The sequence below is a fragment of the Harpia harpyja genome, chromosome 15 (genome assembly GCF_026419915.1).
Source record: "Harpia harpyja isolate bHarHar1 chromosome 15, bHarHar1 primary haplotype, whole genome shotgun sequence".
In the NCBI taxonomy this organism is placed as follows: domain Eukaryota; kingdom Metazoa; phylum Chordata; class Aves; order Accipitriformes; family Accipitridae; genus Harpia; species Harpia harpyja.
In genome coordinates this window covers 836,652-860,271 of record NC_068954.1, presented here as the reverse complement: position 1 = coordinate 860,271, position 23,620 = coordinate 836,652, and the positions used below count along the sequence as shown (strand labels likewise).

At 41.0% G+C, this 23,620-nt stretch overlaps 1 protein-coding gene across 8 annotated transcripts in view; it reads left to right on the top strand.

Moving 5' to 3' along the window:
- The first annotated feature begins 3,065 nt into the window (after positions 1–3,065).
- Positions 3,066–23,620, top strand: part of DTNB (dystrobrevin beta) — a 214,487-nt gene continuing 193,932 nt past the window's right edge. For 2 of the 8 annotated variants that reach the window (XM_052809548.1, XM_052809546.1), the window contains exons 1-3: positions 3,079–3,277; positions 3,999–4,077; positions 20,427–20,494. In XM_052809548.1, coding sequence (XP_052665508.1) covers positions 20,428–20,494 — 67 coding nt within the window. In that variant the 5' untranslated portion in view covers positions 3,079–3,277; positions 3,999–4,077; position 20,427. Of the gene's footprint in view, positions 3,278–3,998; positions 4,078–20,426; positions 20,495–23,620 lie in introns of those variants that run through there. The other 6 variants (XM_052809553.1, XR_008238481.1, XM_052809547.1 and 3 more) reach the window with 6 other exon arrangements.

Sequence of the window (23,620 nt, the reverse complement as noted above, 5' to 3'; positions counted from 1 at the left end):
GATCAGGGGATCTTCCTGAGGACTGGGCAAAAGCAAATGTCACTTCTGTCATCAGGAAGGGCAAGGCAGATCCAGCCTCACCTCAGTCCCTGGGGAAGTGATGTAGCAAGTTAGTCTGGAAACCATTTTGAAACATATGAAGGGCAAGAAGGTGATTAGGAGTAGTCAGTGAAGACAAAATCATGCCTGACCAACATTTTAGCCTTCTGCAGTGAAATGACCAACCTGCTAGCCATCTATGATGAGGGAAGAACAGTGGATGTTTACCTGGGCTTTAGCGCAGCTTTTCAAACTCTCTCTTATAACATACTCGTAGAGAAACTGGTGAAGTACAAACTAGATAAGGGGACAATGAGGTGGACTGAACACCGGCTGAACTGCCAGGCTCAGCAGGTTATGATCAGTGGCACAAAGTCCAGTCGGAGGCCAGTCACTAGTGGTGTTCCCTGGGTCTTGGTACTGGGTTCAGGCGTTTAACATCTTCATTAATGATCTAAATGATGGGACAATGTACAACCTCAGCAAGTCTGCAGAGGATACAAAACTGGGAGGAGTGGTTGATCCTCCAGATGATTGTGCCGCCATTTACAGGGGCCTCGACAGGCTGGAAAAATGGGCATAGAGGAACCTCGTCAGGTTCAAAGGTAAATGCCAAGTCCTGCACTCAGGAGGGACAACCCCACATACCAGTATGGGCTGGTGGACAACTGGCTGGAAGACAACTTGAAAGAAAAGAACCTGGGGTCCTGGTGGCCAGCAGCATGCCCTTGGGACAAAGGAGGTCAACAGCATCCCGGGCTGCATTAAGCAGAGTGTCACCAGCAGATTGAGAGAGGTGATCCTTCCCCTCTCTCAGCACTGGTGAGGTCACAGCTCGCGCAGTGTGTTCAGCTCTGGGCTCCCCAGTACAGGAAAGACCTGGACTTACTAGTGTCAGTCCAGTGAAAAGCTGCAAGATAATTAAGGCATTGTCATAGAATGAGAGGTTACAATCGCTGTGCACACCCGGCAAAAAGCCTCCAGTAAGTCACTCTGCATCGAGTGAATTCAGCAGCTGCGTTTGGACTAGCGAGTGAAACCTGCCCGAGGGTTATTCAGAGGCATGAGACCGTATGGCACAGAATGGGCTGCAGCCAGACTACTAAAACCTCTCAGACTGCACAAAATGGTGATTCTATCCAAACTGGCTACCAGGAATGGCTCCTATCCCATGCAAGATGCCCAGAATTGCCTGGAGGATGTTTGGGAGAATAGTAACTGGGCTGAAGCTTATATATACACACTAAAATACATTGGTTGCTTAACTGTTTCAACAGTTAAACAGTACCATCAAATTCCAGTGCCAATGCTTACATCCTGCTGCTACTTAATTTACTAGTATAGATGCAGTCAGCAAAAACAACCCTCCACACCACCTCTGCCGAATCTGGTTCCACTGCTGCTAGCGGGCCTGACTCCAGAATTTGGGAAAAAAACATGTACTATCATTTGCACATATATAGCTCGGAATGAACATTAACGCAGCACTAGCTAGAACACCTAAGCAGCACTTTTTTCCTCTCATTTTCCTACTCCCTCATGACAAAGTATCTCCCTCCCACACAGGCAAAATGTTAGTAGTCCCTCCTCTCCACACACAGTGTAGGAATCCTGTTCCTTTCCCACAGGCACAGAAAACATTTTGCAGAAGGAACCATGGCATTTCCACACAGGGAGACTGATGAGAGGGAGACTGCATGCACAGCCTGAAACAGATGCCTGTCCTGTCCCATCTTCCTCAGAAAACACTCACGTACTAGTCATTGCTGTGACTGTTTGTACTACTATTGGTTGCCAGCAAGCCAGGCTGTAACATAGCTGATTGCTATGCAATAGCGTTATCCAGCCAGACACAGATGGTCAAGGAATGGAGCAGGGGAGACTGTCATTTGAAAAACTTGCCATTCCTCTGGTGGGGGAAGCTGTAAGACACAGCAGGGTGCTTTTAGAAGACTCCCTTGGTGTACAAGCGACACATCCTTGAAGTGCACAGTTCCTTACAAGCCAAAGCTGCCCTCCCAGCCCATGAAGGGTGTTGAAGGTATAGTCACAGCGAGATATACTGACAGAGCTAAAGCACTACACCAGCGTCTGACCTTCAGCGGAGGATCCTGCAGACTGCTTTGGCGATGCCTCCTGAGGGGCTGGCTGTGGGCTGACCGGTGCAGGTTCCATCCCTCACCCTTACCTCCTTCCCTGGCCCTTTTCTGACGCAGGGCCCCAGCCCAATCCTGAAACTCACCAACGCTCCTGTGGATGAAAGCAGGCCACAGCTCAGCACACAGGAGCACATGCTGAGCGGCACCGGACCGACTGGTTCTGTGGGGCTTTGATACACAAATATATATATATACGCACAAACACCGCACTTTGCTTTCTGGAGCCACAGCAACACCACGGAGCGCTCTACCAGAGCCCACCCGTGCCGGGCCTCCCCCTGTCCCACTGACAGGTCGCCCTCAGGCTCAGACACGGGTTTCCACAGTTACCTCCGGGCGCTTCAACGGTTTATAAGAAACCGCCTCTCCGCTCCGCACCGCTCCACAGGCACCGCAGCCGGCCCCCCGCTCCTGTCAGGGCAGCCCGGGGCCGCGGCCGTCTCCTCAGCCGCGCGCACTGCGCCTGCGCGCTGCCGCCGCGCCCGGAGAGGGGACGCTCCGAGAAGCCGGCGGCGCGCGCCGCGGCGGCGACGGGAGCGCGCGGCGAGGCGGAGCTGGCCCTCTGATTGGCTGGGGAGCACGAGCGCTCCGGTAGGCGGGGGCTGGCGCAAGGAGAGAGCGCGCTGGCGGCGCACGGCCTCGGCCGCCGATTGGCTGAGGGAACGGGGGAGCGCGCGGGGCGGGGCGAGGCTGGGGGGGGGGGGGAGCGCACGCACGTCCGCCGGCGGAGCAGCGTCTGCTTCGTGATTGGCGGCCAGGCGGCGTCGCGCGGAGCGGGAGGGGCGGCTGCGGTTGCTGATTGGCTGACGGCGGCGGAGGACGGGGGGAGGGGGTGAGGCGAGGGCGGGCTCAGATTGGCGGGAGTGCGCGCGCCCCTGCGGAGGCGTGCTCGGATTGGCTGGGCGCCGCGAGGCGGCCGGGGACCGTTGGAGCGGGGAGGCTGAGGTGTTTGGCCGCCCGTGCCCGCGGAGCCGCCGGCGGCCGCCGGAGCCCGGAGCCCCCGAAGCCCGGACGGTGCGTCCCGCACCCGGGCAGCCCCGGGACACCCCCCCTCACCCCGACCGCCGTCCCCGGGAGAGGTGCGTGCTCGGGCGGGACGGAGGCAGGCGCTGGCGGGGCCGTAGGCGGGCCCGCTGCGAGCTCCGCTGCTGCCCGCGGGGTGGGAGGGTGCGGGGCCTTGTAGGGAGGGGGGTGCCCCTGTCTCCGCCGCTGCCCGGGCAGGGTGCAGGGGCCGGCCGGCCGGCCGGCCGGCGGGCAGGCCCGGGACGCGCCCCTCCTGCCCGCAAGGTCTCGGCGGTAGCGCCAAGCCGGAGCCCCTCGCCTCAGCCCCGGGAGCTGCGGGTGCGGTGGTGGGGTTTGCCGGGCTCCGGGCCTGGCGCGGAGGAAATGCTGAGCGGAGCGCCCTGCGGGAAGTCTTGGGAGGGAGGAGAGGGTGCGCTGCCGCGTCGGGTGCTCCTAAACGGGCCCCGGATACCTTGGAGAGAGCCTGGCAGGTTTACCTGCCCCGCGCTCCGTCGCCGCTGCTCTCTTTGTGGAGGCTCTTGGCTGGCAGCGGGAACGGTCCTGGCACCCAAGTGGTTTTGGCTGTGTCTTCTTGTTTCATCTTGTAGCAGACAGATGCTCGCATAGACGCAGAATCTGCAGGCTTTGCTTTTTTGTAATTAGCAGGAGACACAATCAGGGCAAAAGTAGCATAATCATAGTTGTATGCAAAATGGGGGGGGGGTGTTATTTTTCTGTGGAAAACCACATCTTTCTTGGAAAAAAAAAAACTTGGTTTTTTTCCCCCCATCTTTTTAGATTGTCTTTAAACGTTTGAAGAAGGAACTGAGCCCAGGAAAGTGGAAGTTGCCCTGAGAGACTTCTCAGTGTAATTCAGGTAATGTGATCTGTTGTGACTACCTGTGGTATGGAACTTAAAAACTTGTGTTATGTAACCGATTGCAGTTACCTGTTTGTTCACACTCACATAACTTGCATAGAAATTTTTCATTTATGGCAAACTTCTGGTATGAAGTAGTGATTTCTGCATTTCATGTGAGGTATTGGACATGTAAAAAGTATTCCTATGTGAGATGGTGAGATGCAATCCTGTAGTTAAAAAAACCCACACAGTTATATTACTTGTGCAGCAGTTCCCTTAGCTGGGGAAGGTGAAGCTGATGGATTTCCTTATGAGACCTAGGAGAATAGTCAGTTCACATCGTGTTTCCAGCAACGTCATTCCTCTGACCCTTAAATTCTTGCTATGCTTTCATCTGTCCAATATGCTACTCCAGAGGTAGTTTGCTTAGGTCGTTGCCTTGACTGTATTGTCCTATTTAAATCCTCTTTGGGTTTCTGCTTCTTATCATTATCATACATAGGATTCTTGTCTTTATTTTATAGCTGTTTGATGATTTATCCCCAATCTGCTGCTGAGGTCGTCTTCAGTAACAAGAAGGGAACTCCCCACTCTGGTGTTTGGGATGCCAGAGTTTGTTGCCTACTTGTTACACGATCTCATGTTTAAGAGGGCACATCCAGTAGACCTCTGTATAAGTGCCTTGTGACACCCCACCTCCCCCCCTACCTTGTTCATTAAAGTTTTTGTTGTGATGAATACAGAAGAGCCATGACAGCATTTAGACTGCTGGCAGGCTGATCAGTGTTGTCTCAAACTCCCTGTTTGTTTGCAGCAGAGAGCTTTTTGTCTTAGGCTGTATGTTACTTAGAATGGTGAATTCCTTTATATGTTGTCTGTATTGCAGCTAATATATTCAGGCTTCTGGTTTATCACAGAACCTAGAGGTTTCAATAATAATATAAATTCTAAAAAGTTAAGTGATGGATGCTATGGAAAACTTGGGAAGAAACCGTAATGCAAGAACAAGGGCTTTTGCAATATCATAAAGTGTTGATAAAAAGACATAATTTTTCCATCAGTTTAATTATAATACGCACTCAGTACCACAGGGTGGCATTAGGAGTGACAACTTACAATTCTTTGTAGCTGTGGTCGTACGTTATCTATGGTATGTTCTGCAAGCTGACAGTTTTTGAAGAGGGAGAAAAATCAAGTCTTGAAGTTTAAACCAATGTCTTGGGGATTAGTTGGCACATTAACCAGAGTGCACAGCACATACTCTCTCTGCATACTTCAGAGAGTCTGGCTTCATGTGGCTGGCCCCTCACAAGCTTTTATAGAACCTAAATGATGTATTCAAATGAGGCACTTTTTGCAAATAATTTCCTAGAACTTCTTTTAAAAGGTAAGGTCAATAATTCCCTTAGTTCAGACATGGTAGTCTGTAGTATTGACGCTACCATTGTAGTTACAGAATACATCACCTGATAGAAATGAAGTCAATTTCCCAGCAGGTGTGAAGGATTGGCTTTCAGCGTTCCAATCACAGCACAGCCTGATTCTCTCGCCATTATCTATCACTGCTACTTTTTTTTTTTTTTTTACTTTGTGGTTTCAGGGTTATGTTATCTGGTGATAAGGATTTGAATTCATAATATTTGTATTGAGTTAATATTTCTTCCCCCCCCCTTGAGTACCAGGGAGAAGAAATCATGATTGTATGGTGTATGTTTGGTTTAGTGTTTAAACAGGTTTCTACTGATAAACTGTGGCTGAACTTAAATAGTTTCGTGGGTCTTTTCCAGCCCTGTGGCCTTTCAAGGGCTACTAGAAGGAATGAAAGTATTTTAACCTCTCAGCTGTGCTTAAGTAATACAGATTTATAAAAATACCACTGAAGACTTTTAGGCAACCTAAATCTGGAAGAAATGGTAGGAGATCTTATAATGTGATATCTGTTGTGGAATTTTATTTGGCCAGTTGTATCTCTTTGGAAAGGAATGCAATTATGACAGCAATCTTTTTAAAAGATTGGTTGTATTATGTGTGTGTATTATAGCTACAAAACACTTAAAATCGTAATAACTCTACTGTAAGCAGTTACTGACTGACTGCAAGTGTGAGGTATTTTTTAGTCTTTATCAGTCTTGCTGCTTTCATGTGCAGCTTTTTACTTCATTTAAGTGGTGGAGGAGTGAAGAGGGTATTTTGCTGTAAAGCAAACAGGGAGCCTAGTCCCTAACTTAAATTTTTTTAAAAACAGGAAAAGTGACAAAGGTGAGGGATAAAAGCTCTTAGTTTTACAGAAGACAATGGCAACCGTGATCAACTAGTTTTACATTTGGCTTATTTTGTTTTTCCTTTCTTAAAGAAAAAATTTCATTTCTGTCCATAGTTGGTCAGATATTTGGAATGTTGTTGGATCACAGATGATTGGAAAAGAAGCTGACAGAGTTCTGCATGTGTTACAGCTGCGTATGTGGGAACAGCAATAGAAGACCATGCAGAGCTGAATGTTAAGGACTGAATATTCTAAAAGGCATTTTTTGAATATAGTCTGCAAAGAGAAGTTAGATAGGAGGCAGGGAAGGGAGGAAGTTTCCAGCTCTACTATAATGTATTCTGTGTTACTGCTTGTAGGTCAGTTTTTTATAACAGCAGAATAGACTTTGAGAAGAAACTTATGGCAACAGTAAACATTAAGAAAATTTGATTGGGTAGTAGTATCAGTTAACTTGCTATATGATTGTGATCCTGCAGGTTGTATAGCAGAGCAGACAGCAAATTATTTGGAAGTAGGTGTGCTATGAAGTATGCATGTTAAAGTGTTTCTGGCCCTGGTTTCCTAGTGGATGCAACCAAAATACGGTTTGGTTTTTTGGGGGTGTTTTTTTGGTTTGGTTTTTTTTTTTTTTTTAAATAGCAATATGGGCAAGCCTGCAAGTCTCGAGAGGCTTAACTAGGATTGCACAGTGGAGCAACCTAGCTGTGTGGGCATGGCAGAGTTATGCCTAGGGAGAGAAGTGCTTTGGGGACAGGCAGAATGCCACATAAAAAGCACAACAGTCTTCTTTGTGTTTGTTTATGTATATTAAATTTCTTTTGCAGTGCTTATGGAATCTTATCTTTTAATTATTTTAAGTTACTCTTTTAATAGACCGGTCACATCAAAGTAAATACTAAGGCAGTAGGGAGGCAATGGTGGTTTTGACAACTAGTTTGGGTGCAGCCAGATTTTTGAAGAAAGTATTGTACATTTCTGGCAGCTCAGACAAAATTAAGGTTACCTGGGACTATATGTGTGTTCACTTTCCCATTGACTGTGCCAAATGGCAGATATACTTTTAAATTTAATGTAAATTCCTTATTCTATACTCTTATGCCCTTTTAAGAATGTCTAACACTTCTCAAAAAAATATGACTTTGTAGACTTGTGAAGTCAGTGAGGATGTTTTTACATTTTAAATTAATGTAGGAGATAAAATTATCATTGTGTGAATAATCAAGCTTGGGTAAGCTTTCTTTCCTAATTCAGTTGTGATAGTAGTTCATGTTTCCAGGTGTTTGTCACTACCCCTTTGACTGGAATTTACCATTTCTACAGGTGTGCCAAAGGAGCAGTTTCTGTGAACTTTTTCTGATGTGCTGAAACTTTTAATCTAAGGTGATTACATCTGAAGTGAGGTGGGAAGGGAAGGTCTTGCTTGGATTACTATTGATTGGTGAAGATGGTAGCAGGTGATAGAGAACTAGAGGTGATGACACATACTGAAAATGGTATTATCTTCTACTGATGTGGATGGATTGGGAGGAGAGTAGTGATTATGCTTAATACTGTCATCTGCCAGCCCGAGATCAGAGTTTGTCTGCATTCTGTCAGTCTTCACTTATGTATGTTATCCTGCTGGTGGTGCATTCCTTACTCTGTTGATGCTCAATCTGTTAATCTAGGTTAATAGAGAACAGGGCAAAAATGTAACTCAAAACATTTCCTAATAAATATTTCATTTTGGTGAAGAGGCAATTTTAGAATTCTCTCTTGTGGTCTAGTAAGCAGTTCTGAGAACCTGCAGAATAAAATGGCTAGAAAGGGTTTTGTAAGATTCACACTGGAAAATCTGGGAAACACAGACTGCACAGAAATCCCCTCCAGTGTTATAAAGAAGATGAGTCTTCCCTTCCTCAGAGGAAGAGGTAAGCTATTAATTAGGATATTTCCAACTTCTTACTCCTTGAAAATCATGGTGTAATGTTTCATTTATCTAACATTAACACTGCTTTATTTTAAGGAAACAATTTTAACTGCTAAATTTGCTTGTGTTTGCAGGCTCGTGGTAAATCTTACATATAGATGTTACTTTTAACTTCAGCCTTAAAATCAACAGGGCAAGTTGTAAAAACCCACTTCTATTCCTCAGGCTTTTGGGCAATGAAGAAAAATAAGAGTTTGTGATGGCTCTGCAGTTATTCAAGAAAAGCATTTTTGTATTCTAAACACTTTGTGTCCTGACTTCTATCCATCCTCTCTTTAGTTTGCTGGAAGACAAATCTGACTGTGCAATACGTGTTTAAACACACAGTGTTGTTCTTAATAGCTTTCAGTTTTCCTATTCTCCATGCTTGACAATTTCCTGTTTACTAAAAATGAATATATATCGCTATATACCTAAAGTAATACCCTGTAGCATTCTTTTAATGCTTTCTTTGTTTTTGTGACTTAAACTTCACAAGAAGTAGGCTACTAACGTACAGTGCCTACTGTCGGTCTCACCAACCTGTCTATAGTCTTGCACCTGACCTGTAAATTCTTTAGGGCAGGGATTTTCTTCTGTTCTAGGCATTGAACAGTTATATATGTGAACTGAAATCCTGTTGTGTTACAGTAATTCAGATGGTTTGGAACTCTACCTGGATTTGAATTTTTTGTTTTGTCTTGAGGTAATCTGGAGCTTCTTTTTAAAATAGTGTTAAAAGCTTTTGAAGGTTTTGAAAGAAACCCATGATTAAATATTGTTACTTGTTCCATCTTTGTTTCTAGTAAAATCTTCATCAATTTCTTACTAGGTGGGAAGATAAGATTGCTGGTCTCATACTGGGGCTTAGACCAATGCTGTGGTTGTTTTCTGTAACAGAAAATTAAAGCAATAAGGACTGGCTGAGGATCTGTTGCTGCATGCAATGTCCTGTACGAACAAAACAGATGGCATTTTATGCCTTGAAAAAAATCTTACAGTTTAAACAAAAGTGGCAAGGCATGGAGTAGGGAAATGTTTAGTTCATAGTACTAAATTTTATTTCCTAAACTACTTGATTGCCCATTCATTTTCAAGAAAGTTTACTGTACAATATGTGCATGTTTTTGCAAAATCTTCTTTAAGAGTAGCTTTTGATCGTCTGTATTTATTTTAAAAAAAAAAAGGAACCACGACTTGTCTAGAATTTCACAGCAAAGTTATAATCCATTCTCTTGGTCTTAGTCTAGTGTTTTTTTTCACTTACTCCCTTCTTCTAGACTGAAGTCAGTTTTGATTTGTAAAGATCTTATGCAAGCATTTGAGTCCAATAGTTGTAAGCAAGCTTTATCTTAAAAACCTGTGAGTGATCCAGACCTTTAACTTTTTAGGAAACTATGCAACTAGAAGATGCATATTATTTCTCAAAGATGCTCTGTTACTCCTGTTGCTTTAGATGCAGAAGTAACATTTTAAAGTATTTTTAATACTTCGGTGCACAATTGCTTATGCTTCAATTACTTATCCCATACAGTGATGGGACCAGAGTTTGAAATTTTAAGTTGAACTAGGAGAATTATCAGAAATGGTTAAAATAGACATTAAAAGAAGATGTTGCCAATCTAATTCCATAAGTATAAAAGGTTTATCTTTTGTCTTTCTGGGTTTTGGTCTAAGTGTGTTAGATGTGTCCCCCTGAAATAAATTCTAGATTGATTTCTTTTTCTTAGTAAGACACACAGGGGAATGAAGGAATACTTTTAATCAATTACATATATTAATGTTTGACTGTTGATAAAAGGGAGATCAGAATATGAACCAAGAGAGGATGAAGAACAAAGAAATGAGTAAGACAGCATCATTATTTTGGACAGACAGAGAGGGAGATGAGGGAATGAAATCAATCTTTGTGGGGTTTTTGTTCAAATTCTTAGTAAAGAAAAAGTAAAAATACTTCAGCATCTTTTTACTGAAATCTGTCTAAGATGAATAAATGTAAGCGCCTTTATCTTAAATAAATTTATTTTTACACTTTAACAAAGCATTTATGAACATTTAGAAATTATTTAAAATTAGTCAAATCAAATGACAGTTGAAGCCATACAAGTTTAGAAGCCCAAAACAAGTGACTGAAGTGCTAAACCAGATACGACAGCAATAACTTTTTCTGCAAGTGCAGGCATGCACTGAATTTTTATTCAATATCTTCATCTCAATGACAGGTTCATTCAGATTTTAAAAGTGAATGGACTGACACGGCAGGAAAGCTTTTCTTTAAACCACCTGTGAAGATGTGTTCTTTCTAATCAGAAAATTGGCAGAAAGTTACTAAACTTGCTTCACTGTGTATCGAGTACGTTTAAGATCAACATATGCCCCAAACTGGTATTCTGAATTTTTTTTTTAATCACAAGTTATTTCTGAACATAAATAGGTATAAGCACAATTTTACCCTCACACAGCAACGGCAGTCGTCTTATCAGTGATATCAACTATTATTTCTGCTAGTAAAATGCAACATCAAGAATCTGAGCAAACTCAAATTTAATAATTCATAAATTAACTTGTATTTCTGTGTTCTTCTGTTTGGCTGATGAGGCTGCATTTCAATGCAAACCAATGCCTGGAAATGGTTATCACATCATAAAGATCAGAATTTCCTTTGAAGTCTATCTTAAAGGTGGAAATACAAAATAAAATTGACTTTAAAGAAAAAAAAAATCTGTCTAGCTAATTAACTGATTTAGTGTCTAAATTAGAATAATCAAAAAGCAGTGAGGAAGCACCTGAAATTGCAGATGTGGAACCCAAATAACAAAGTTTAAGTTTATAGTCCCTAAGGTAGGAAGAAGTCAATATAATAGCAGTTAGGGAAGAATAGAAGTGTGACTTCTTAGGTGGTGGCTATAGTTAGTGCTAGAATATAAAGGCTGCTGTATTAGCTGAGATTAATTACATGGTCTGTCTCCCTTGCTTTGATTTGAAAAGGAAAAGCTGCTTATTTAGGCCGTTACCTACAGCTGATGAGCTCCAAGAAGAGCGAAACCTTTTAAGATAGGTCCTGTAGTATTGGCCTAACAATCTTCAGAGTGGCTTGCTTGTGTTCATGTTTGTGCTTAAGCTACAAGTGTGATCAAGAACCACAGAAATGCGTGGTCTAGAGTCATCAGTGGCTGAACCTGTTACACCAAGTCAAGGGGAAAACAGTCATTAGGTTTTACTTTTTATTTATATCGTTGGCTTTTATCCAGCCAGGTGTACATATATAATGCATGCATGTGTTGTGGGTGTGGGAGAGAGCTTTTAAAGGTAAGGAAAAGGGAGAACTGTGAAACAGAAGAATGGAATATAAACAGGAAAAAAAAAAACCCACAAGATAAATAAGAAAAATGTTTGAGTTTATGGTGCTATTGAAGATATTTTAGATGATGACTGACTGTAGAATTCTCCACGCTTATTGGTATGGAATTTGTAAATCAGCTTTTTTCTTCTGTCATAGAGGTTACTCATGAAGCAATCAGTGTTATTGTAGCTACTGAGAGAGGGAGAAGGTGAATGGATAAAGGGAAATGGTAAACTTTTTGAAGGTTTGCATCAAACATACTCAACTGTAGTTTTGTAAGCTACTATTATCTTACACAATTTTTGTGCTTTAAGGTGAACATTACTTTGCAACAAGTATATGCAAATAACTGTTAGCATTTAATGATTTTTTCTAATATTATTTAATAATAATTAAACTATGTTTCTTTAGTGAATATTTTACTGCAGTGCAGATAATTCTCTGCTGATTCTCAACATTGCAAATTTAAATAATAGGCATCTTGAACTAAAATCTCCCATGGAACTTGAGATTAATCTTCCCATTACAGTAAAAAAAAAAAAATCCTTTTTTATATATGTATATAGACATACAGATATATACACAGACATACGGATATATACACACACTTATGTGTAAGTAAAAATAAATTATCATTATAATATTAGAGTGTCTCGGTAATTTTCAACCGCCTCAGCCTCTAATCTGAATACTTAGAAAAGCAAGTTGAGCACATGCATTATGACTGAAGTAGTTGAAATTGGAGCAGGTTGTGGCTTACTTTCGGTATCTCTGCAGTTAAATCAGCAAACACAATCAGCATGGTGTCAGGTGCTGGCTGCAGCAGTAACTTCAACTCTTAAACTTTCATTTCTGATTTCAGCTTGAGCATACTTGACTGTTAAGACTTCTAGACTGCAGTCAGTATTGGTACCTATCCTGACTTCTCTGGCACATAAAAGAAACTCTGCCAATACTGGGTTCATCTTACTGATTTCAGATTTTCTTTCTTAAACAAAGTTGCTGCCTCTTGACATAAAGCAGAACCATATTCTGTGGAACAAGCACCATTCTGACTTTAAATTCAAGCACTGTTCTGTCACTTTGGAGAGGAAACTCTGTTTCACCGAGTCAGACTTGAGCAGAGCACTTGTGCACTCTCTTGCAAGTTTTCTGTACTTCCGTCTTAAGTGGTGACTGTAAATTTAGCCTGTGCTGTCAGAGCAGAACTGATGAGAAGACCAAAACCTGTGGAACTAACTTTTACTTCCAGTTCTCCATGCTTATCAGAATCCTTGAAGGAAAAAATGCAGTAGGTTGAACCTACTCTTGGTCCTATCCTTAAGTGAACCAAGAGCTGTCGTAATGCAAGTGCCCTTTCTGGATTGCCAAAGGTTACAGAAAGCTTTCTGAGGAAGAAATACCAATGGAAATCATCCAGGACAGACCATGTAGACTCACTGGCACATCACCATGACTGGAAGCTGAGTAAGTTACTTGATGATACTGCTTTTGCTACAATAGCAAAACAGGGTGTTCATCAAGAAACACTTGTGTGTGTGAAATTCACATCTTTATCAGATTTTAGGTTTTCCTCTCTAAAAAGACTGGTGGCAATACAGATGGTTTGTGTCCAGGCATATTTCTTTAAGCACTGGAGGTATCAGCCTTTGGTTGAATTGTGTGTTATTAAAGCTGAAGAAATTAAATTCCAGTGTTACTCTTCAGTTATTTATATGTACACCAATTCTATACTTTTTGAAAATCTGCTAGTCTTACTTAGCACTTGAAGCAATGTCTAGACCTCTGATTTTTCTTTCAATTCAGTTGTGAGTACAGTATTTACTTTGACAATGACTTCTATGTCTTTTTAGCAGCAAGAGAGAAAACAGGTTTGTTTTGTATCACACTATATAGATTTCTAATTTGAAAAACACTGGAGTGGGGAAATGGGAAGCAAAACAAAAACAGATGAACACATCTTACTGCTAAGAATGCCTCGGTATAGGCTAGAGGTAAGAAAAACATACCTTTCTACTCTAAGAGCAAGGTTATGTTTTGGGGTAGAAGGCAAATATAGCTAAAGAGTCAGAGATTAATTCCTTGTAGGCACCATCCCCAGGTTACACTGTTGTACACTGTTGTTTATGACAGTGACAATCACGAATGATAACTGACCAGAGGGTGAACAGTGAGGTGTCTGCCAAAGGAAATCACATTAAAAATGCAAGCCAATTATTAAGATGTTTAGAAGGACTCTGTTAGCGATTGACTTTCATCTCCTCTTTTATTGTCCACTGTAGAGGCATGTGAAGTTATGCAAATAAAGGGGTGAGAGAGGGGAGAGGATAAACAGGCAGTCCTAGGTTTATGTGCCCACTCCTAGGCTCTGAACTGTCCCTCAGGGTTAGTATCCTGATGCTTTAGTATAGTTCTGTGAAAGCTTCAGACCAATGCTCAGTCATGGTCCAAAAAAAAAAAAAAAAGCTTAATAAATGTTCTTAAAAATATTCTTAATGTTCTATTAAGAATATTAAGAGCCTTTTAAAAAAGAAGACAATGTTGTTATTCCTGCTGTATAAAGCAGTGGTGTGCCTACCTATTGAATACTCTGTTCTGTTTCTCCTTCATCTCTGAAAGCAGATGGTGGAATAAGAAAAGGGATGGTAGAAGATGATAAAGATCAATCATAAGTCTGAGTGATTTCTATGCGAGAAACAGCTAGTCTCCAGATGATTCTGCCTAGAAAAGAGATGATGTCTGAGGATTGTTTGTGTCTTGTCCGATACAGAAATGGGTGGAGGCAGGAGGAAGCATAAAATGGAACTAACCAGTCATGAGTCTAAAAGAAGCAGAAAGATGATGAGGAACCATACTTTTGGTTTGACACAGTGTGCTCATTCTTATGTTTCTATTTAAAATAAACAAACAGAAACCACACCCCTGCAAATTTCCAAGAGTGCAGAATGGAATTTTACAGGTTTCTTGTCATACAGAAGAACCATGGAGAAGACAGAACTCGGTACTACAATTTTAACCCTGGCCTTTAAAGCAAAATCCAGGCTTTTCGGAATAATTAAAGCATAACATCTCTGAACCTAATTAGAAATATAGAGTTTTTTGTGAAATTCAGAGGTTTTGATTTCTAGCTTTATACAAATAGCAAGAAGTATTGTCTGGATCTCAAAGTGCCTGGCTTCCAAGAAGTTGAAGTATCTCTGCTGGCAAGTGAGGCTTTTTGTTGCTGCAAGGACCTTTTAGGGAACCTTGCTTTTCTGTGTAATTATTCTGAGGTTCAGTGGCGATTTAGAGTGGGGGAAGGAAGAAAGTGGATTCTTTAATTAAACACTACTAATCCCAAGTCCTGGTATCTTAATGCATAGGCTCTTTCGATGAACTTTACCTTTGAGGTGCTCAAAGGGTATATGGCAGGAAGCATAAGGGAAGAAGTAAGAAATCATTAGGCCTAGTCCACAGAAAACAATTGTACTGTCTAGCATTAGAAAGTCTGACTGGATGGAGGTCGGGCATTTTGTACTATGGCCAAAACCACAGAAAGCTGTCTGGCATTTTTGGTATTTGTGTATGCAGTTTAAGACCACGCTTAAAGAAACACTGAAGTTAGGATTTAACATTTCCCTTTCAGTCTTGGCCATTTCCCTTCAAACACATGTACAGTGTTTACTGTTGTTTTTATAAAAGTCTGATTAATACTTAGGGTAGTTTTATGTTAAAACTCCCTCCTAATTTCCTCTTCTGAATACATAATGACTCCTGCATGCATTCTTCGTCTGCAAGTTCTAATGTTTGTAGGCATTTGCACCTTCAGGTAGCATACAGCTACATGTACCGAAAGCTACAGGAAAATGAAATGCATTTTATTACTCTATTTCATGGATAGAGGAAAACTTAAATTCACAGTTATTTTATTTTGGAAAAGCTGGAGGTTTTTTTTCTGCTGTCTGTAGCAATTTTGATCCTTACCTCTCATCTTTCAGTTTGTCCAAGTCAAATAACGTTCTGTGTGTTCTGTATTGCTGCTCATGGCCATTCCAGTCATTCCTGTGCAAAGCCATGATCCCCTGTTCATCTTTACTTCTCACCTCCTTGTTCAGCCTGTTGTGGTTTTCCATCCTAGGCTTTTCCTAGTAACATGCGCATTAATTGCTTTAGTCACCCCTCTTTGTTTGACCTTTCCTTGGCTGCTCAGCTTTCTTCATATGCATGTGCTGATTTGGACTCATAGGAGCACAAAGTGTATTTGGTACAAGGAATGACAAAATAAGCTGAGATGCCTCAGTGTGGAGGAGAGGCAGCTGGGGAGGAGATGTGTTGGAGAGCTATAAAATCATGAACGTTGTGGAGATTATGGGCAGTAAAGGGACAAACACACAGGCTTGTGGCGAAAAGGGCTGTTGATGGTTACTAAAGACAGAGAATCACTTTGGCTTGGGAAGTCGTGGCACTGCAAACTTTGGGAACTTGAAACGAAGTTCTTGGGAAGTTTTTCTGTATGCTTGCCCTATTCTTGTATTCTTCCTTGCAGATCTGCTTTGGGTTCCTTTTGGAGATGTGGTGCTGCGTTGGCAAGCTGGATTTGGCCCAGTAGCATGCTGTTATTCTTTTAGTAGAACTCTGCAATAAAATAATTAAGGCTTTTAAGCATGACCAAGCATGTTTCTTCTTCTAAATCCCTCTTCAGCATTTCATCTGAGTTCTTTTTATGACTCAAGTGCAACAAACTAGGTCTGGGTCACTGTTACAGAAATATTCAGGTCCAAAGCTGATGTTTTGTGAATGTAGAAGAACTTTTGTCTGTTGACGGTGTAAAGTATTGACAGTTTTAGATGCATGTTGCTGCTGTCCTTTTTGTTGCAATATAGTGCCTGGTTACTGCAGGCATGGACCTGGGACTTCTTCAGCATAGAGGGATCATATAGTGTATGCTGTATAGTTAGCACATTCTAAAATGGTAGCATATGCTAAAGAGCACAAAAATACAGTACTGTTCTCTAAGATGGGCGTTGGTCTATGTATACCGCTTATCCCAAGCATTGCTGATCTTTTGGGGGTTTGAAGAATGATGAAATAGATACCAAGTGTTTACAAGCAGCTCATCACAAAATGTGAAGGACAAAACTGGATGAAAAAACCCCTCATAAGTACCTGTTTAAATATGTAGTGTGATACTGCAGAATCCCCAATGCATTTACATTGTCCTCTGTTGGTACATAAATATATTTGAGCGTTATTTCTCCACATATGTCCATTGTAAGGTGAGCATCCATCTTGAGAATTTTTTTCTGCCTTGTCATTTCAATTCATGCATGTTTCTTGGCACTTTTCTCATGCATTGTGCCACAAATGTTAAAAAAACAAACAAACAAAAAAAACCCCCACCAAACAAAAAAACGCACCACAATGCACAACCAGCCAAACGAAAATAAAACCACCAAAAAAATCCCACCAAAAAAAAAACCAAACACCCCCACCCCCTTCAAACAAACAAAACCAACCAGACCAAAAAACAGTGCAGAACAAACTGCAGTTTACCTTTCTTGTTTTCTGATGTTGAGCACTGTAATTTGCATCCTTAGCATAATTGCAGTTACTCTGGTTTTAGTTCATTCCTGTTTTGACCTTGAGATAGGTTTGAAGTGCAAAGGTGAATATAGACTTTCCAACTTTCTCCTTCCCAGCTTTGTCAGTAAGGGATCCTTCTGTATCTGATTTAGGCTCTTAAAACAGGTTTGTCAGTTATTCTAATAGATCTTATATGACTAATGTAATTTCCACAACTTTTCCAAATACCTGCCGGCTTGTCTCTTCTTTCTCCGCTCTATTTGTTTTTAGAATGTGTAACTCTCTGGCCCAGAAAGATCATTTCCTAGATGTTTGCCCCCTCACAGATAATAGCAGGAAAGAATCAGCAAGGAGAGCTTGTGAATCTAGATAGTAACATTTGATTTTTTTTTGGGGGGGGGGGGGCAGCAGGTACAGGATTGTTGAGCTGTTCATCTAATGAAAATTTCAAATCTTTTGCTCCCTTCAAGAAAGGCAAGAGACTTGGAGGAGGGCCTGAGGTAGCATTCCTTAGGACATGACTTTCCTGAGACCGTACCTGAAAAATCTGTAGAAGATAATTCCTGAGCTATGGGTTGATCAGGCTTTGTTGATGTGTCCCTGCAGCACCTCATAATCATGGAGAGACCAGTTTACTTACGCAGATCTCATTTCAAGGACATTGCTGAACAGATAATTCACTCATTTGCTTTGCAGAGAACATTAAGGGTAATGCTAGCTCCTTTAAAATTTTAAAAGTGTGTATCTTGGTCAGTCGAACCTATTTAGCTATGAATTATGTATGGTAGTGTTCTATCACCGTGGTCCATGCAGCTTGAATGACCTCTTAAAAGATTCAAATCCTGACACTTGCAAGGCAGTAAAGTGTCTGTAGGGAAAGAGATTGATGTCATGGTAGTATCATGACTTTAAACGTACGTGTTACCAGAGAGCAGCAAAATTAATTGCAGCCCTTAATATACAGTATTAGTCTCATACCCTGCTTCGTCTCTGCCTTTAGTCCTTTCCTCAGCCGCGGTTGTGCTACTTGCACAGCCTCTCCAGTAGTGGTGGTGAATGGGACCGTCTGGCGTTGCCGTATGCTTTTTCTTGCTGGTTGGTAGCAATGTCTGCCTTCTGTGAAAGCACGGTAGGAGGCCTCTCTCGTGGGTTTAGCTGGAATCCATGGGCTTCGGTAGGTAATCGCTAGGAGAAATGACAGGTACGGTATCTCTAGTATCACTTTATCTTGCGGCTCTGATGCGAGGCAAGTTTCCCAGGGACTGGTTCCAGCTTTGCAGAAAAATGAGATTGGCTTGGAAGCAGGGGCTTAAGAAGGTGGAATGAGGGACACATGCACCCAAAGCCCAAGGACAAGAAGATCTAATATTATCATGAATATTTTTTTGATGTTACAGGAGATTCAAGTGGTATTGTCCCTTATGTCTTGATAAAATAGTCTCTACTAAAAACAATTTAAAAGATCAAACAAGTAATCTTGGAGTCCATCTGTTGTGGAATTTAGAGAGGTGCTAGCACTTGAAATAAAGCTAATTGCTGGTACAGTAACTGGCATTCTTCAAGATAACGTACATGTTTTATGTGATGAGGAAATAAAGAGAATAGTAGTTCCAAAAACTCCTAACCTTGGGGCAGCGTATGAGGATAGCTGGAACTTGTGGGTGAACCAAATGAATTGCACAGGCAAAGTTTCCCAGTGCCCAGCTCTCTGAACACCTGCTTCAGTCTACGCTGAAGTACAGCTTGAGATAATGCATTGTGAAGAACCTTGGCTGAGAAGATAAGTCACTCCGTTTGTGTATATTTATTTAAATTAATAAATGAATTTATTTAAATTAATAAATTAACTTATTTTAGGAAGCTGAAAAAAAGAAACTTTTACATATCTGCAAAAAATGCCATTGAGGTTTTTCCTTTAAAAAAAAATAAAATACAGAAGCATGTTGGTTCCGAGTCTATGGTTTTCTGAAGTAGGAAAAAATAAGCAAATAAAGTATATCTGCAGATTCCTTAATACCACCATACGCTTATTTTCCTTTTATGAACAGTGAAGAAAAAAGGTTTTGGTGGCTTTCAAGATGAATGTGCTGTGAGATCTTCACTAGAGAATAATTAACAGGCAATGGACAACTGCTGAGGGAAACTGTTAATCAGAGAGTGTATATTAAGTGCCAAGACATGACTTTCTTTTCCTTGGTTGACATTTAAGCCTAATGAAATCTGTCCTGCCATGTTGCATGAGGGTGAGCTGACTAACTCCCTTAGAGTTAGATCCTGGTGTAATTGTAGAATAATTGTTTTGTATTTTTGCTGCCTTTTTTTTTTTTTAGACATTTTAAAAACATATTTAATGAGTTGTGAACCTGGTAACAAAAGAACAATGTAATATAGTAATTTTAAGTGAAATTTTACACTGATACTGAATTAAGTTGCTTTTTTTTTTCTGCTGGAGTTGACTGAAATTTAGCATCTGTCTTTTAGGACTACATAGTGAAGTAATCCATAAGAAGTACTAAATTGTCCCTACGCTCCCTTACCTTGGGTATAACTTCCACTATGTTGCTGTCACTTCTTTAATCTGTTTTCCTAAGAAAGGGAGGCGTGTGTGTCCAAACTGCATGGGTTGCTTTTCTTTCCATCTTAATTACATTTAAGGTCTTTACTTCCCTGACAAATATGATTTGACCCCAGGCATCAGGTTTCAAAGTTTCACCCCCAAACCCAACATCCTTACAAAAACCCTAAGCAGGGAAGAGAAGTATTATTAATCTCTGTCAGCCAGGGAAAGGAATGTAATAAGCTTTCTCTTTTTGAACACCAAAGTCTCTAACATGCAGATCCATAGGGCTCTGCACTTCATTGGCTCAACTGCTCACGGAGAGGTCTTGCTTGCTTTGTATTTTGCAAACAAAATCTCTTTGAACAGAAAGCAATTCTTTACATGATATTGCTGTGTATATGTATGCAGCTCTGAGTTCTGCAAACTTAAGATTAGCAACTAAAAGGTTTAGAATTAATGTTTCCTGTGCTGTGCACCACTTTAAAAGGCATTAACAAGTCTAAAGTGTATCTTTCTGTTATGGAAGACGATCCTTATGAAGAGATGTTTGTCCTTCTACTGGTCTTTTCATTTACCAAATATAATCAAACTGTTTCAATTGAGGTATAACATAATGTTGTTCACAGTAAGTTGCTCTTGTAACAGAAATTCTAGCACAAACAGTGTTTGCCATTTTTGTCTTCAGAATGATTGAGGAGAGTGGGAAGAGGAGGAGGACAATGGCAGAGAAGAGACAGCTGTTCATGGAAATGAGTAAGTAAGAAACTCGAAGACATAATGTCACTTATTCTTTACTGAGAACTTTGCTTTGATAGTTTTACCAGATCATTTACATCTTGTTTCCACGAGACCATTACCTCATCTACTGAAAAGTATCCTGGGTGCTCCTGGGTGCTGGTCAGGAGAAGAATACAAGAGGTGGGTCACAACTGCCTAAAAGGTCATTCATTTCTAGGTTTTGTGAAGCTCCTTTTTTAAGGAACATTCACGTTTCTCATATATGGCAATATCTAAAGTTTGTGGACAACTATTAAAATAAATAATGACAACAGACCGATCACCTTTTACCTTACAAAAAAAAAAAAAAAACCAAAACCAAAAACCCAAAACAAAAGTTGCACTACAGTGCTAGTGTGACTCAGAAGAGAAACCATTTGAGGGCTTTCAGGGGTTGTTTTTTATACAGGACCATTCTCTGAAAGAGAGGCTGTAATTGTTACTAGAAATCAAATGTCTGTCCAGAGATAATATAATTTAAAGGAATGAGACATAGCCTTTTAAAAAGATATGTGCAGTTAGAAGTAAAAGACTCTATGTCTGCATGACATCATGTTATTTTACTTTTCTACAGGAACACAGGACTGAATGAAATTCCTAGGTTAGGCAAGCATGTCCTATAATTCCAATTATAGGCTGATGAAGGTCTGCCTTAAAACAATAGTATAATCATGCTGTTTTGTTGAAGGAATTCCAGAGTAACATTCTTATTGTGATTGTAAATGTCTTAATGTCAGGAACAGTTTCATTCCTGGCTAATTTATATCTGCTTCCTCTCATGTGAGACTGGTCTTGGATAGCTTTTCTCCCCATCTTCCCAGCTTGCTTTGTGTTTGAGTTTATAGTTGTGTCCCTTTTTGGCTTGTTCAGCATATGGCACAAGCTAACTCCTGTAGCCTCCCTGCTGTACACCTCATCTTCTGTTCTTCTCTGCCTCTGTTCAGTTTTACTTGGGCAAAGGTGACTGAACTGTGCCTGATATCCTGGATGAAATCTCATTAGAACCTTTTAAAATGACAATAGGACTTCTCCACTAGAGATGCTTTGACTGGTGCCTCAGAGTATTATATTTGTCTCATCACTTTGAAGTGGTGTAGTCATCCTGTGATCGTTTCGTACAGAAATGGACTTGCTAGTTTTTAGCTTTGGCTAAATGGCTAAAAATATTCAGAAGTCTTCCAATTATCTTTATACAAGGTGTCTGTTTTTGCAGCTGTGGTTCTTGCTGTTCATTATCAGTGAAAGTGCTGGTGTATAGACATTCCAAATTGCCTTTCTCTGTAAGGCTTTTTAGCATATCAGTATGAGAAATCTAAGGTTTTCAAGCTTCACCTGTCCTGTGGTGGAATATTTCACTGTAAAGTGAACCCATAAATGTTTTCCTTTCTAGGTGAGCTTCATACACAGTGTACATGTGCGATGTGTAAAATTGATGCTTTTGGTGACCATTTATTGTTGGTCAACATACAAATTTGCTGAAGTGTTTAGATAATTGCTTGTGTGAGACAAGAGTAGACCTGGGCATTCATCCATACTGGGCATGCTACCCCAGGATGCGTTTGTTGGTTTTGTAGTACTTACGGAGCTGTCTGACAGGCAAGAATTCTGTGCAAGCTATTCTAATTTCTCTGAACCACAGAATACATATGAAGCTTATCTTATGGAAGGATATAAAGAAGATGGAGCCAGATTTTTCTCAGCCCAGTGGCAGGATACAGGGCAATGGGCACAAGCTGAAACACAGCAAATTCTGTCTGAATGTGAGGGGGGGAAACAAAAAAATAAAACCAAACATTTTTACTGTGAGGGTGGTTGAGCACTGGGAGAGGTTGCTGAGCGAAGTTGTGGAGTCTCCATCGTTGCAGATATTCAAAACTCGACTGAATGCAGTGTTGGGCAAATTGTTGTAGCTGACCCTGCTAGAGCAGGGAGGTTGGACTAGGTGATCTCCAGCAGTCCCTTCCAGCCTCAACTATTCTGTGATTCTGAGCTGTATAGCCTGTCTTGAAAACACATCCCATTTTATCTTCAGATAGTTTAGAAGAATGACCTTGTTGAAGCTTTTGTGGTAATGTGACACAGGAAGACAAGAACAGAAAATGGATGACTTTTTGTTGTAGTTTTTGCATGTAGCTGTTAAATGATCTTTTTTTATATATACAAATATACATACATCTATATTTTATATAGATTTATATGTTTTATATAGGCAAAACGTTTTGTGAAGACTCACAGTCTGTAGAAATGTTTACTGTGGTTTGAAAGATAGAAGTATATACCCTAACTGAGAGTTTTGAAAGAATATTGCATAGAAAATACAAAATGAGCTATTTTGTCGTAGCCTTGGATCTGAATACTCCAGCTTACATTACCTGGCCAAGTACTTTCCTGAAATATATCAGAGACTCGTTTTCTAAAGATGATACTGTGAAATAATCCACCTAAGTTTATTGCACTATACCATCAAGCAGAACGCTCTTCAGATGTTGGCTAGTCTAGTGCCACTCTTAGGTAAGCCATCATGGGGAGCCTTGGAGGTCAGCCTTGTCACTGATCTTACGAGAGGCTTTTCACCTCATGTTCTACATCAGTGATGAAGAGAAGTAATTCTTTTATGTCACTTTCAAGACACAGTGCATAGGTCTCTAAGAACAAGCAGATGCTTTGGCATGTGTGCAGATGCTTTGGCATTGTGTTTGTGAAATTGTAATGAAATCTCTAAAAGACAGGAATACTTTCTTAAATATGCAACTCTGAGTCAGTGGGTGCATACACAAAGGTAATTCAAATGAGGTATTTGCAAGTTGGTTTCTGAATTCAGAATGTAGGAGGGAATAAGTTACCACCTTTGAGCAAGACTCCCTGATACAGCAATCAGATACCTTCTCGGGAGGATGTGGGTTTGGGTTTTTGTTTTTAAGTACCTTTTAGAAGTATAGGTTCTTTAAGTCACAGTTATCCCCATTTCTCAGTTCTCTATTCATCTAGGCCCTGGCTTTTGAGAGAAATATGAAAGACTGCAGCAGATTCTGCTTTTATGCACTCCCGTGAGAATACAAGAGACGCAGGAGCCATGTGCATCCATGCCATTGCCCATGTGCA